Source organism: Equus quagga, chromosome 1 (genome assembly GCF_021613505.1).
Source record: "Equus quagga isolate Etosha38 chromosome 1, UCLA_HA_Equagga_1.0, whole genome shotgun sequence".
In the NCBI taxonomy this organism is placed as follows: domain Eukaryota; kingdom Metazoa; phylum Chordata; class Mammalia; order Perissodactyla; family Equidae; genus Equus; species Equus quagga.
The window spans coordinates 116,457,280-116,469,851 of record NC_060267.1 but is presented as its reverse complement, the minus strand read 5'-3'; the positions used below and the strand labels follow the sequence as shown (position 1 = coordinate 116,469,851).

The 12,572-nt window shown below is 39.5% G+C and overlaps 1 protein-coding gene across 2 annotated transcripts in view; it reads right to left on the bottom strand.

Moving 5' to 3' along the window:
• The window catches only part of SHQ1 (SHQ1, H/ACA ribonucleoprotein assembly factor), a 95,659-nt gene that overhangs the window by 64,076 nt on the left and 19,011 nt on the right, over nucleotides 1–12,572 (bottom strand). For both annotated transcript variants that reach the window (XM_046650455.1, XM_046651110.1), the window contains 2 exons: nucleotides 10,100–10,227; nucleotides 225–379 (listed from right to left, as the gene is read on the bottom strand). In XM_046650455.1, coding sequence (XP_046506411.1) covers nucleotides 225–379; nucleotides 10,100–10,227 — 283 coding nt within the window. The remainder of the gene's footprint in view (nucleotides 1–224; nucleotides 380–10,099; nucleotides 10,228–12,572) is intronic.

The following is a 12,572-nucleotide window of genomic DNA, read 5'->3' as shown; positions in this document are numbered from 1 at the left end:
CTTTATTTCCCCGCTCTGCTATTTGGTAGAGACGAATGCCAAGAGAGAAGACAAAAAGACCAAGTAAGCATTATGCTTTCATGCTGGTACTCACCACCAACACACAGTGCTCCTCTGCCCAGAGCATCCCCTAAATCACTCATCACAACTGGAGGCTGATGCCTTAATACAGTCTACTTAGTACAGTTGTCAAGGCCAACGGGCACAGACACATGAGCACTCACATTCTTCTCTCCTTCCGTGACGCGAGTTTCGTAGCAATACGCCAGCAGGATATCAATCAAACTGTAGTACACTTGACGATGGGCTCTCTTGTCCAGCAGGTAAGATTTATTGACAAACTTTCGCAGCTGATATTTCTCTTCCTCAGAAAAAGACACTGGAAGAAAATGCATTCAAAAATTAGATGTTCCGTTCAGTTTTCTAAAACCCTCAACGTGGAAGATTTCTCAAAATTAGAACTTTAATTACAGAAACTGAAATAAAAGTTATTTAACTCTGGATATAGAAACAAATTTTTAGCTAGGCTTCACAGTTTTATTGAGGGCTATGCATTTGCTCAAACCCCAGTAGGACTAAATAAAGGAGAAATGTCTAGACAATATCTATGCCTTATTTCCACACCCCCCTCCCCATTTGTTTGCAACACTGTTCTGTATTCAACGGATCTAATGCCAGAGTTATTGACTTTAAAATTAAGATAACACATTTTGACAACAGAAAACATATAACAGCTAAATAAAACACTCTATATTCATTATCCATTTTGAAAGTATATACAAAGAGATGGAAATATTCTCATATGTTAATCAATTTTAAAGGTACAGTATTTATTATTCCTTACACATAGAAACAAAGTTTTACATAAATAGACAAATGTGACTATATCACACATATTAGACTTGTGGGGAGAAGATGTTTCTTTTCAACAGTCTATTTTTCCTTTTCTTCTTTTCCTTGGCACCGTCTCTCCATCTTCAGTAATAGTCTCCCCCACATTAACAATCTAGTATATATATCTTTCATGTTTTTCTCTACAACCATGTAAACACGTACAGACACGCAAACATATAGACAAGGGAGCTTACACCTTTTCACCCGCAAAGAATTACATCATTTTTCTCCATCTAGCCTGTCTCACTCAACAATATTCTGGCAAATCTCTCCACATCCGTTGGCACTAGCTAATTTTTGTAAAGGAGCAGAATATTCCATGGTGTGCCATGCTCTATCCAATCACTCCCCCTACTGATGGGCATACACTTTGCTTCCAGTTTTCTGCCACAGCTAATAACACTGAAATAAACGTCGCTGTCATATGTCCTGGGATACTGGATCTTCTGTTTCCATAAAATAGATTCCCACAAGCACATTTACTGGGTCAAAAAGTAGATCTATTCTTAAAAGATACTTTATTTAAAGGCTGTAACTCTCCTTTCCAACGGTCATGGATAGAAGCTCCCTTTCCTACACATCTCTCTCACACCCTTCCTGCAATAAATGTAATAGCTTTCTTTAACAGTTTCCAGTTTAATGGATATCAAGTGAGTATGGTAGGAAGAATCCTAAATGACCCCACTGAGTCACATCATGTGAGTGTGGGCAGAACCTGACTTGCTTCTATCCAGAAGAATGTGACAAAGGTGATGGGACAGTCACTGTCATGATTATGCTTCACTATTAGCAGACTGGAGCCAGAGACTGGCCTGCTGGTTTTTGAATAAAGAAGATGCCATGCCATGAGACGGCTGTGTTGCAGGGAACTCTGGGGGCCTCTGAGATCTGAGAGTGGCCCCCAGCCAACAGCAAGCCTCTGGGGACTCAGTTCTACAGCCACAGGAACGGAATTCTGCCAAGCATCACGTGAGCTTGGAAGAGGACCCTGAGAACATAGCTGCCAACATCTACTAAAAGAAAAAAAAAAAAAAAAGATGGTCATATTTGTCTACAGCCTTGCCAAGACCCTGAGCAGAGGACTCAACTAAGCCATGCCTGACTCCTGACCCATGGAAAACGGAGGCAAACCAGAAGTCCATTTCTAATTGGTGGCAACTTGTTATGCAGCAAGAGAAAACTAATACACTGACATACTATTGTGACTTCAGATAGTGTTTCTCTAACTGCCAAACTCTGAGCATTATTTCATAGGTCGATTGGCAATCTGGCTTTGCTCTCCTGTGAATTATGCATTTGAATGTGTTTTACCCAATTTTTTCCACTGGATGGCTTGTCTTGTCAAATTAAGAACTCACCGTCTATCATAGACATGAACCCTAGTCACGTCTCCAAATCTACAGCATATCTATTAACTTCGTTTATGGAATCTTTGGCCATTAAATTATTTTTTGTGTAGCCAAATACGTCCATCTCTTTTTAACTTTTTTTAACAGATTCTAGACTTACAGCCTTCAAAAGGTTTCCCCAACCCCCGAGGTGTACATGAAGTCTCTCAGCTTTGCTTTAAGAGGTAGTTTCCTTTTAAAAATTTAAGTCTTTATTCCATCTGGAAGTTACTTTTTCACGTTTTAAGATTTCAGTTAATTCCACATGAAGAGTTAATTGTGCCAGCACAGTTTGTTCAGTAATCCCTCTTTCCCACTGGATTGAACCACCAACTTTGTCAAATAGATCTATTACTTTTCTTGCTAAAAATTACTTCAAAGGCTTTTCAGTTTTTGTCGCTTGCAAAATTTCTTTTCCCATTTCCATTCTTAAATGCTTCTTGATAGAAGAGAAAAAGCTATTTCTTTTTACATTTCACCCACCTTATCAAATATTGGCTACCCAGACTGGAAAAAAGCAAACTAAGAGGTAAAGGGACTCATTTGTACAGTGGCGGATGGAAACTAGACTTTTGGTGGTGAACAGGATGCAGTCTATACAGAAGCCGAAATATGATGATGTACACCTGAAATTTACACAGTGTTATAAACCGATGTGACCTCAATAAAATAATAAAAAGTTTTAAAAAAGTAAACTAAAATACTTAATAAATGCTAATGATTAAAAAAAATTATGTCTACATTGATAAGGCAAGTAAGGATGAGATTGTGGTTACTTTTAAGTTTCCTTTGATGCCTACAATTTCGGCAAGCTATCACAAAGTATCTATCTTCTCACATTAACAAAACATGAGCATTATCAGTTCCTTCTTACTCTACATACGAAGTAAAATACATCTTGTCTTACAGCAAGATTTACAGAAAGGGTAACATAACAACTAATAACATAGATGTGCTCAGCTCCTAGTTATTAAGTAAAACATGGCCTACCACTTGTCTCAGAGCAATTATTTAAAAACTTGAACATCTAGGGGGCTGGCCCCGTGGCCGAGCGGTTAAGTTCGCACGCTCCGCTGCAGGCGGCCCAGTGTTTCGTTGGTTCGAATCCTGGGCACGGACATGACACTGCTCATCAAACCACACTGAGGCGGCGTCCCACATGCCACAACTAGAAGGACCCACAACAAAGAATATACAACTGTGTACCAGGGGGCTTTGGGGAGAAAAAGGAAAAAATAAAATCTTTAAAAAAAAAAAACAAACTTGAACATCTAGATACACCGTCACCTCTAAATAAAAGTGTTATCAATCTCTTACCTTGCACAGTCATCCTTAATTTCCCTTCTATGCCCTATCACACAATCACTTTCAAATTCACTTAAAAAGGTTTTAAACCCAGTAAAGAGGAGCATCCAGCTTCTCGTTCTGGTGCTTCATATCAAAGTAATGTCGAAATAACTTTAAAGTCTTTTTCTCCAGGTTTTAGAATTGTCCATTATATTTAGGTAAAGACAGGCTAAACTGCTGTTAACAAAGAGACCCCAAAATTCAGTAGGCTAAATATGACGAAAGTTTTTCTCTCACGCTACCAACCTGAGTGAATGATCCAGGACTAAGGGGGCATCAGCCTCTCTATCATATAACTTCCATCTACTGGTCCAAGACAGCTGTTCCAGGTTTTTACCATTTTCTAACCAATGGGAAAGCAGAATAAGAAGAGGATGGCAAGCACCTTCTTTCTAAAGACTTGATCCAGAAAGTGCACACAGCACTTTCGCTGACTTCCCATCAGCCAGGACTCAGTCACATGACCACACTCAATGACAAGGAAGGAAAAGAAATGTAGTCCTTAGCTAGTGGTTATGTGCCCAGCTCTAACTCAGGAAGCCTCTTAGGGAAGAGGGGCTAAGAAAAGACACTTGGCTGTCTCTGACACCCTTCGGAGACCAAAAATTATTAAACTGCCTTATTAATATTTCCAGACATCCTCTTGATAGCTAGCTACCCAGTCCCTTTCTGTTTCTGCTCAACAAGACTGCCCTTCTGCTCATCACGACTGGACAAAAGCCAGAAGAAAGAGGTTGTGATTACTCACAGACGATGGCCTCTTTTCACATATACAGTCAAATACCGCAAAACAACATTTTGGTCAACAAAAGACGGCACATACAACAGTGGTCCCAGAAGATGAGTACCATACAGCCTGGGTGTGCAGTAGGCTATAGCATCTAGGGTTGTGTAAGTACACTTCATATTATTCACACAAGGACGCAATCGCCTAACGACACATTTCTCAGAACGTATCCCCATCATTAAGTGATGCATGAGTGTAGTTTTTCAAACTCATGTTTGTCCTCTCTTAGGAGCTTTAAGTTTAATATGGCTTCTTTTTGTTTTAAGCCTTTCTTCCAGCAGTTTTACCAGCTATCCTCTAGGGAAAAAAAAATCTTAAACACACACTCATTTGAAATTACTAGAAGCAATACTCCTTTACTCATTAAAATACACTTAGCAAACAAAAAAACAGATTGTGAAATAATTTATATAATTTTTTTCAACCCTGTTAGAAATTTCTATGTTTAAAATATATAAGAAAAAAGAAATGTATGTGCACAAGCATTGCTTACATAAACAACAAATAACTATGAGAATGCATTTACTTAATTTGTCAGCCAGCAATGTAAAAAAAGTGTATATTTTTAAACAATGCGGGCAGACAGACATCAGGTGAAGCACTCTTTAAAGACTGACATTTAAAAACAAAATAAGACAGACAAACTAGCTGTTGACTGTTTCATTAAAGGGCTCATATGAAGATCCCTTACTTTAAACAGGAGCTCTCAGTCCACATAAAGTGATCTGATCTAAGGAAACTAAGAAGGAACGTACTCACTGTATGAAGAAAGTATTCCTGAAAAAGTATTTTAAGACCCCTAGTATTTAGCAAGAAGGTTTGAGATAGTATTCCCTCAGGTATAGTTTTTGAGACATTCATTAATTTAGCTAACAGGAAAAGGCCAGGTGTTCACGATGATATTATCTCACTAGAGAAAAACGTTTACGTCCTAGATGACTAATAAAGACCCCTGCTTTCACATAATTCTGAATCACCAGGTAAGCGTGCTCACAACCGTTTAGCAACACATCAACGCATCTACATGTTTATGCCTTCATTCTTAAGTAATCGCACCTGTATCTGTTTGATGATTTGTAACGGCTGACCTGGGAACTGTCGGTTCTGACGTTACACTACCACAGTGTGTGCTTCCACATAGCAGAGGTCACTTTCCACAACTGTGTGCGTAGAAAAAGCCTACTTGAAGACACTCCTCTGAATTCTTAGATGCTAGGTGCCCCTAGCCTTTCCTTAAAACACCACCGCCTTTTTCTGAGTGTTTTTACATTTCCATTTTGCCTAAGCAGTTCATTAATAATACACAGACGTCTTTAAGTTCAGAAATTCCAGCAAAGAAACCAGAGATGATAAATAACAATAACAACAAACCAGGAAATCACTAGAGAAAACAAAAGTCTGAGCTCCCAAAGGCCTTTTTTATTAGAGCTATAAATCATATCACGCCAAGGGGAACTGGGGAGGTTTGCGCACAATCAGGTCTGCCTGAGCGGCAGCACTGGAAATAACTACAGACGCAGTGCCAACAATACTTGGATGATTGCCACCACGAGTAACATTTGTCAAGCGTTTGTATGACTTAGCTATACTACAAAGCAGCTTTGCTATACAGTTCACAACATTTTGGTTAATTATACTTCTATAAATAATCTGCAGTCAGACAAAAGCCAGCTGAAAGCTCGATTGGTTTGGGGAAGAAACTGGTGCCCTAGCATCAAAGCAAATGGCCCACGACCACCTCCCAACATGAAAAACCCCATTAATAAGTTTAAGGCCTGCAAAGGGGCTCCCATCAAAAGGGAAAGCGACCTCTGCACTTCACTTAGAACATTTTCTGGTTTTCTCACTTTTAAGTCTTCCCTTCTGTCTACATCCCGCTCCCAAACGTCCTCGTCTTCTGTGGGTCAACAATTAAATCATCCATGATCTGTCTCCTCTCAGAGGAATACAAATCTGTCCATTACACTTTCTGGAAACAGATCAAGGAAACCAGAAGAAAATGTGCTGCATTCAGACCCTCGGCCTAAATGGGTAGCCCTGCGGTGCTACAACCTTCAAAGCTGATACTGACAGTGAGCTCTACAGACACTGAAGAGCTCACTGATGCCAAACAGGATGTCCCTGCGAGGAAGTTCATTGACTACAAATGTTATGTGGTGTCATAACAAGCAATCATGTGCCAAGATTCCTGGGCTGAGATTAACCACTGAAAGACAACATGGGAAATGTGGCAAGTCCATCCTCATGAAACTAGAGCTCAGTGGGAGCACAGCATTTAACACTTCCATTTACAAGCCCTTGGGGAGGAGGATCCGGATCACTACAAAACTGAAGATGTTCATAAAAGTCTCCGTGTTGTAACTCAGGGCTACGATGAAAATAACAAGAATCATAACCAAGACAAAGACAGAGAGCAAAGTTTGCCACTTAAGCTTATCTGGAACTGAGAACAATCCAGCTTAATATTTTATGAGGAGGATGAACCAAAGGTGCCCCCTCACCTGCACTGTCACATCTGCCTGGCAGTGCCTGATGAGGGAGCATTAAAGAGGCAACACCCCCCTCCCATGACACAGGGAGGAAGAACGCATGGGAGGCAAAAAACAGAGAGGAAGAGGGAAAACCACAGCGGCAGCACGCTCCTTGAGTAGGCCGAGATCTTTAAGGTTGATTCTTTTCTCTCATATTTTATCCTGGGCCCAGACACTTCAACTTATTCCTCCAATGCTGAGTGTCTCACATATTTGAACAAAAAGAAAATGAAACATTTCATTAACAGAGAACTTCCCCTTAAAGCCTTGTAAATGTACAAAAATTGTAACTTCACAGAGAAGCCATTCAATTCCTGGCTCTCCTGCCACTAATTTCACTCTATAACAATAATTCCCAACGTTAACAATATGCTAAGGATTTTAAGGACATCATCTCATTCAATCCTCATGACAACTCTTCGAGGTACGTATAGGATTTCCACGGCAACCCAGAGAAGGTGGAAGATCACACAGCTAGCCTGCAGGGGAGCAAGGTGTTAAACCCCGAGCCCCACATTTACCTTATCTCCTATACTTAACCCTACACTTGGCGCATTTAGAAGAGAGACTTTCTGCACAATACGGAACTTAAGTTCTGCTACCTTAGATCATACGTCCTTGCTATTTTTAGAGATGATTTTTAGAATGAGTCACCATACTAGCTCCGTAGACTATGATTGTTCCTGAAGCGCCAGTCTGGATATATGCCACGGACCAGATGAAGGCGAAGGGTCAGGAATGCCAGTGGTTAAAGGGAAGAACTAGTTAATCTTCTGTTAAAATTATACATAGATTACTAACTCAAATCATGGCTCCCACAGAAAACAGGACCTAGAACAAGCTACAACTGATCAAACTAGAGCAAGCTAGAATTTAAATCAAAGGTAACGCCTTCTCCTGATTTTTAGGGCAACTAGCTCACCCTTGTGGACAGAAAACTCAACTACGCAACCACCAATTTCCTCCCACACCACCTCACTAAAACACTGCACTAAACCTGGGGAAACAGATTCCAACCAGTAGACAGCCTTGACGAGTGAAGTCTGAGCAAGCCTTCTCAGCAGAAGTACATGGCATATACAGACGACTGTCTAAATTGTATTAACCATCCTATACCTGAAAATTTGTCTGAATAATGCGGGAAGTCTCTGAAAGACCCTTAAACTTAAATCAAATACAAACCCAAGGATTTGTTGAAAACAATGTAACAAGAGTCACTATTTATAAACAAGTTTCTGTTGTGCAAGTACAGTCAATTCAAAAAGATTACAGTAGCAATTTTTGAATCCGGTAGAAACCACCAAAACTCTAACAAAACCTAACTACAAAAATATTTACTGCAGGGGCCGGCCCCATGGCCGAGTGGTTAAGTTTGCGTGCTGCTTCGGCGGCCCAGGGTTTCGCTGGTTCAGATCCTGCGTGCGGACATGGCACCACTCATCAGGTCATGTTGAGGTGGTGTCCCACATGCCACAACTAGAAGGACCCACAACTAAAATATACAACTATGTACTGGGGTGATTTGGGGATAAAAACCAATTAAAAACAAAAAAAGATTGGCAACAGCTGTTAGCTCAGGTGCCAATCTTTAAAAATATATATATATATTTACTGCAATATTTATTCTATAAATATTTATTGAGTACCTATTATATAACAGGCACTATGCTAGATACTGGAAAGAGAGCAAATAACAAGCTATTGCATTGCTATGCAGAGATCAAAACACTGTGATGCAATAGAGACTTACAGCTACTTGAGAGTGAGTGATCAGAGAAGGCCACTGCAGAAAACTATAAACAACCCAAATGTCCATCAGTAGTGAACAGCCAAAACATTCATCAATCATGATACAAATACACAAGAGAATACTAAGCTGGCATTCACATAGAACCGCAAGTGCTGATATGGAAGATGTACAACATATACTACAATCAAGAGAAAGCAAGGTAAGAAGAGAGTGTATTTATGAGTCTATGTGTATAAATTTCTTAAAGCAAATATTTAGATGTGAGTATATGCATTAAAAATACTCCAAAATTGGGGGCCAGCCCCGTGGTGTAGTGGTTAAGTTCAGTGTGCTCCACTGTGGCAGCCTGGGTTCACAGGTTCAGATCTCGGGCATGGACCCACACCACTTGTCAGCCATGCTGCGGTGGCAACCCACATACAAAGTGAGGAAGATGGAAGATGGACACAGATGTTAGCTGAGGACTAGTCTTCCTCAAACAAAAAAAGAGAAAGACTGGCAACAGATGTTAGCTCAGAGTGAATCTTCCTCAGCAGAAAAAAAAAAATACCCCAAAATTGTTAACAGTGATTACTTTCAGGAAGAGGACTTTGGGAGGTCCTACATTCCGTTTAATGTATGTAGGTGTATTGCAGGTGTGCACGCGCACATATACGCTTTCATTTTAACACTAAAATTTTATTTTTAATATATAAATAAAAGCCAAATCAATGCGACAGAAAACATGGGCCTTCTATTTTTGATCTATCTGAAACTGTTATAACTCTAATTTACAGACTTACTATAACAACCTCCAACTTAGAGAAGGTGGTAATAAAACGACCATCTAAAGAAAGGACTCTGTGGATAACATTTGGCCTAATGTTAAACATGATACAGCCATCTCCTGGGGCTCCTAAAACCCCCCAGCTCGGCTTTCATTGGTAAAAATTGGTCCACCTGCTCTCTGTAAGGTACAGATAATGAGGATAACTATTCCTACTTAAAAGCACTTGTGAAAAAATTGGGGCAGGCATATCAAATTCATTCAACAAAGGGAATGAAAACTGGGTCTTTTTTCCCACCATTACTAATACTCAAATGCCCTGACCACAGAGGAATATTCAGATCCCTCAAACAGATTATTCAACAACTAAAAATGTCCTGTGTGTTAATGTCCCTAAATTTACTTAAATAAAAATTTTAAAAGGACCCCAATGATTCAAAAGAAAAACACACTTCAAAAGAATTATCCAAGAAAAATAAGTCTAATTATTGAGCAGCATTTTCCAGCCCAGGGTGAAGGCCCCATTTCGAAAATCAGCAAACCAGAATAAGATCTGCACTCTACTAGTCAATTACAATTGTGTGCTTAATAACAGGGAAGGTGGTAAACAAATGAGCCTAATTTTGAGGTTCTTACCTAACGCAGCATGATTTTCTTGCTCCTGACTCTTTCCCAAAGAGGCTGTCATTTTTGAATAGATATCAGTCCACCAAGGATTATACTTCAAAACCTGTTCAACTGCCTCATCTTCAAAAAAGTCAGCACTGGAAAAAAAAAAAAAATGTTGAATGGGCTTGTTACATAGAATTGGGCTGGTTTTCATTTTTTAAAATCTTAACTCATCACACTTGCACTAGAAATATAGATTGTTAATTCAAAGCATGTTTCAAGGAAAGACTGAGCACTATATTTACTTTTTTTGTGGTTACTAATCCCCATAAAACAAAAAGTGAGCATCTGACTAAAGGGATGTGACGTTTCCGACCTCTTTAGACAGAAGGTACGGAGAAGACCCGTTCCACCACGAAGTCCCCTCCTTGTGCTGAGTGGTGAGGGATGAAGCAAATCTGGACACACACAGACTAAGCCTAGCACTTGTGCTAGGTTTCTAAGTACCACAGATTTTGGTAAGGTTACAATAAAGGAAAGAATCTTTTAACTCTAGGAAAGAAAAATAAACACACAAATAGGAAATTCAGGATACTGCATATCCACAAAGAAGCTCCACACACACATCCATCACTTTTGAGCATATGCACTCATCTTCTTCCAAGATGCATTTTATTTAGCTACGCTAATCTTAATAGTTCCTTCATTTAAAACTACTGAAAAAAGATAAAAGCAACCTTTGTCAAGAACAGAAAACTAATTTTCCTGTACTTTACTTTCTCAGTTTTAACTTGAAAAGTAACTGTTACACTCAAAGTATACTCTGGAGGACACTCATTCAGAAATTAGAGGACACATTCAGAAAGTATGCTATCTTGCGCTCAAAGTTGGAAATCGCTATTCTTGGGAAAAGAATGACAAAACGTCTAACTCATGATGACAAATTCATTCATATTTCAGTTAATTAGAAACTCAAGGAATTGGTTGTTTTGATAAGTTGGATTTTCTAGCTGATAGTTTTATGACCTCAAATACTTCTTTCTTTCAACAGAGATACTCAAGTCTTCTTAAAATTAGAAGTATCACTGATAACTTAGTGATGCTTTGTATTTGCCAAGCACAACACTAAATGCTTTTTGTCCATTATTTCCTTGAATCCACACACCATCCCCATGGGCAGGGGCTACTATTTACACTCCCACTTTACACGGGAGTGGAATAGGGTGGAAACTGAAGGTTGGAAAAGTTGTAAATGATGGCCAAGGTCAAAGAACCAGTAAGAAGTATGGTCAAGATTTGGACTCACTTAAATCTTACTCTGGAATCCAAGCTATTAACCAATATAAACATTCTATTTTTATACTTGAGGAAATAAAGTACACATTGGACAAAACTGAATCGCAATTATCTTAAAATAGTAATTCTCAATATCAATTTTTGTCTAGTGCACAAGGCATGTAAGACTAGGATAAAGAAGATGTTTTATAAACTAATCCCGCCAAGAGTCTCTTATTAGCTAATTCTCTCTCTTGAAAGTGAAGCAAAACTCTTTGGAATTGAGGCTCTACTACAGACTTTCACCCACAAATCAGGATGTGAACTTTTTACAGGAAATGAATTTCAAAAAGGTTAAGGAATAAGAGTAAATGGCTAAAATGCTAAATAAGCCAACAAAAAGGACTGACTTTGTGCCAGGTTCCAAGCTCTATGTTGGGCACTGGGGTTACGCTGCTGACAAGACACAGGCAGGCCTGGCCCTCAGAGTCTCATGGGAGACTCAAACAATTACAATACAGTGTAAGTGCTATGACATAACAGTACAAGAGTCTGCACAAAATGGGATGACAGGTGAGGTCCCTGGAGGAAATATCTAAGCCAACAGCTAAGTGATAATTAACAATTAACTAGATTAAGAGGGGTGGGAGAGAGTATTCTGGGCTGAAAGAAAAGTTAGCAAAGACTAGGAAAAAAGAAGTCACGTTTAAAAAAACAAGTTGAAAACAGCTGAAAATAATATGTTGTGGTGACAAGCCTGTAAGCCATGTTAAAAAATCTTGTAGATTTTTATCCCTAAGAACAACTAACACTTAAAAGCTTTTACAGAGAGGACTGACATCAGTGTGTTTTAGAATATCACTCTCACTGCCGTTTGCAAAATGGCTTAAAGGAACAAGCCCGCAGGAACGGAAATAACAATGGCCGAGAAGAGGTTAGTGGCAGTAGACGTGGAGCAAAGTGCACCGGTCTGACCTATAGTCAGAAGCTGGAATCCTTGGGATGGAAGGCTTGAGGAGCCAGGAGTCAAGGCTGATGCTCAGGATTCTGGCCTCAAGAATTCAGTGGACAAGTGTACTCCTTGTTGAGACAGGAACATGGGATGCTAACAGACCTGAGTGGAAAGGTAATGACTTCTGCTTGGAACACACTGAGTTTGAGGTGTCCTGTAGGACATACAGGGACCTGTTCAATAGGCTGTTAGGTATACAAATCTGAGGCTCAA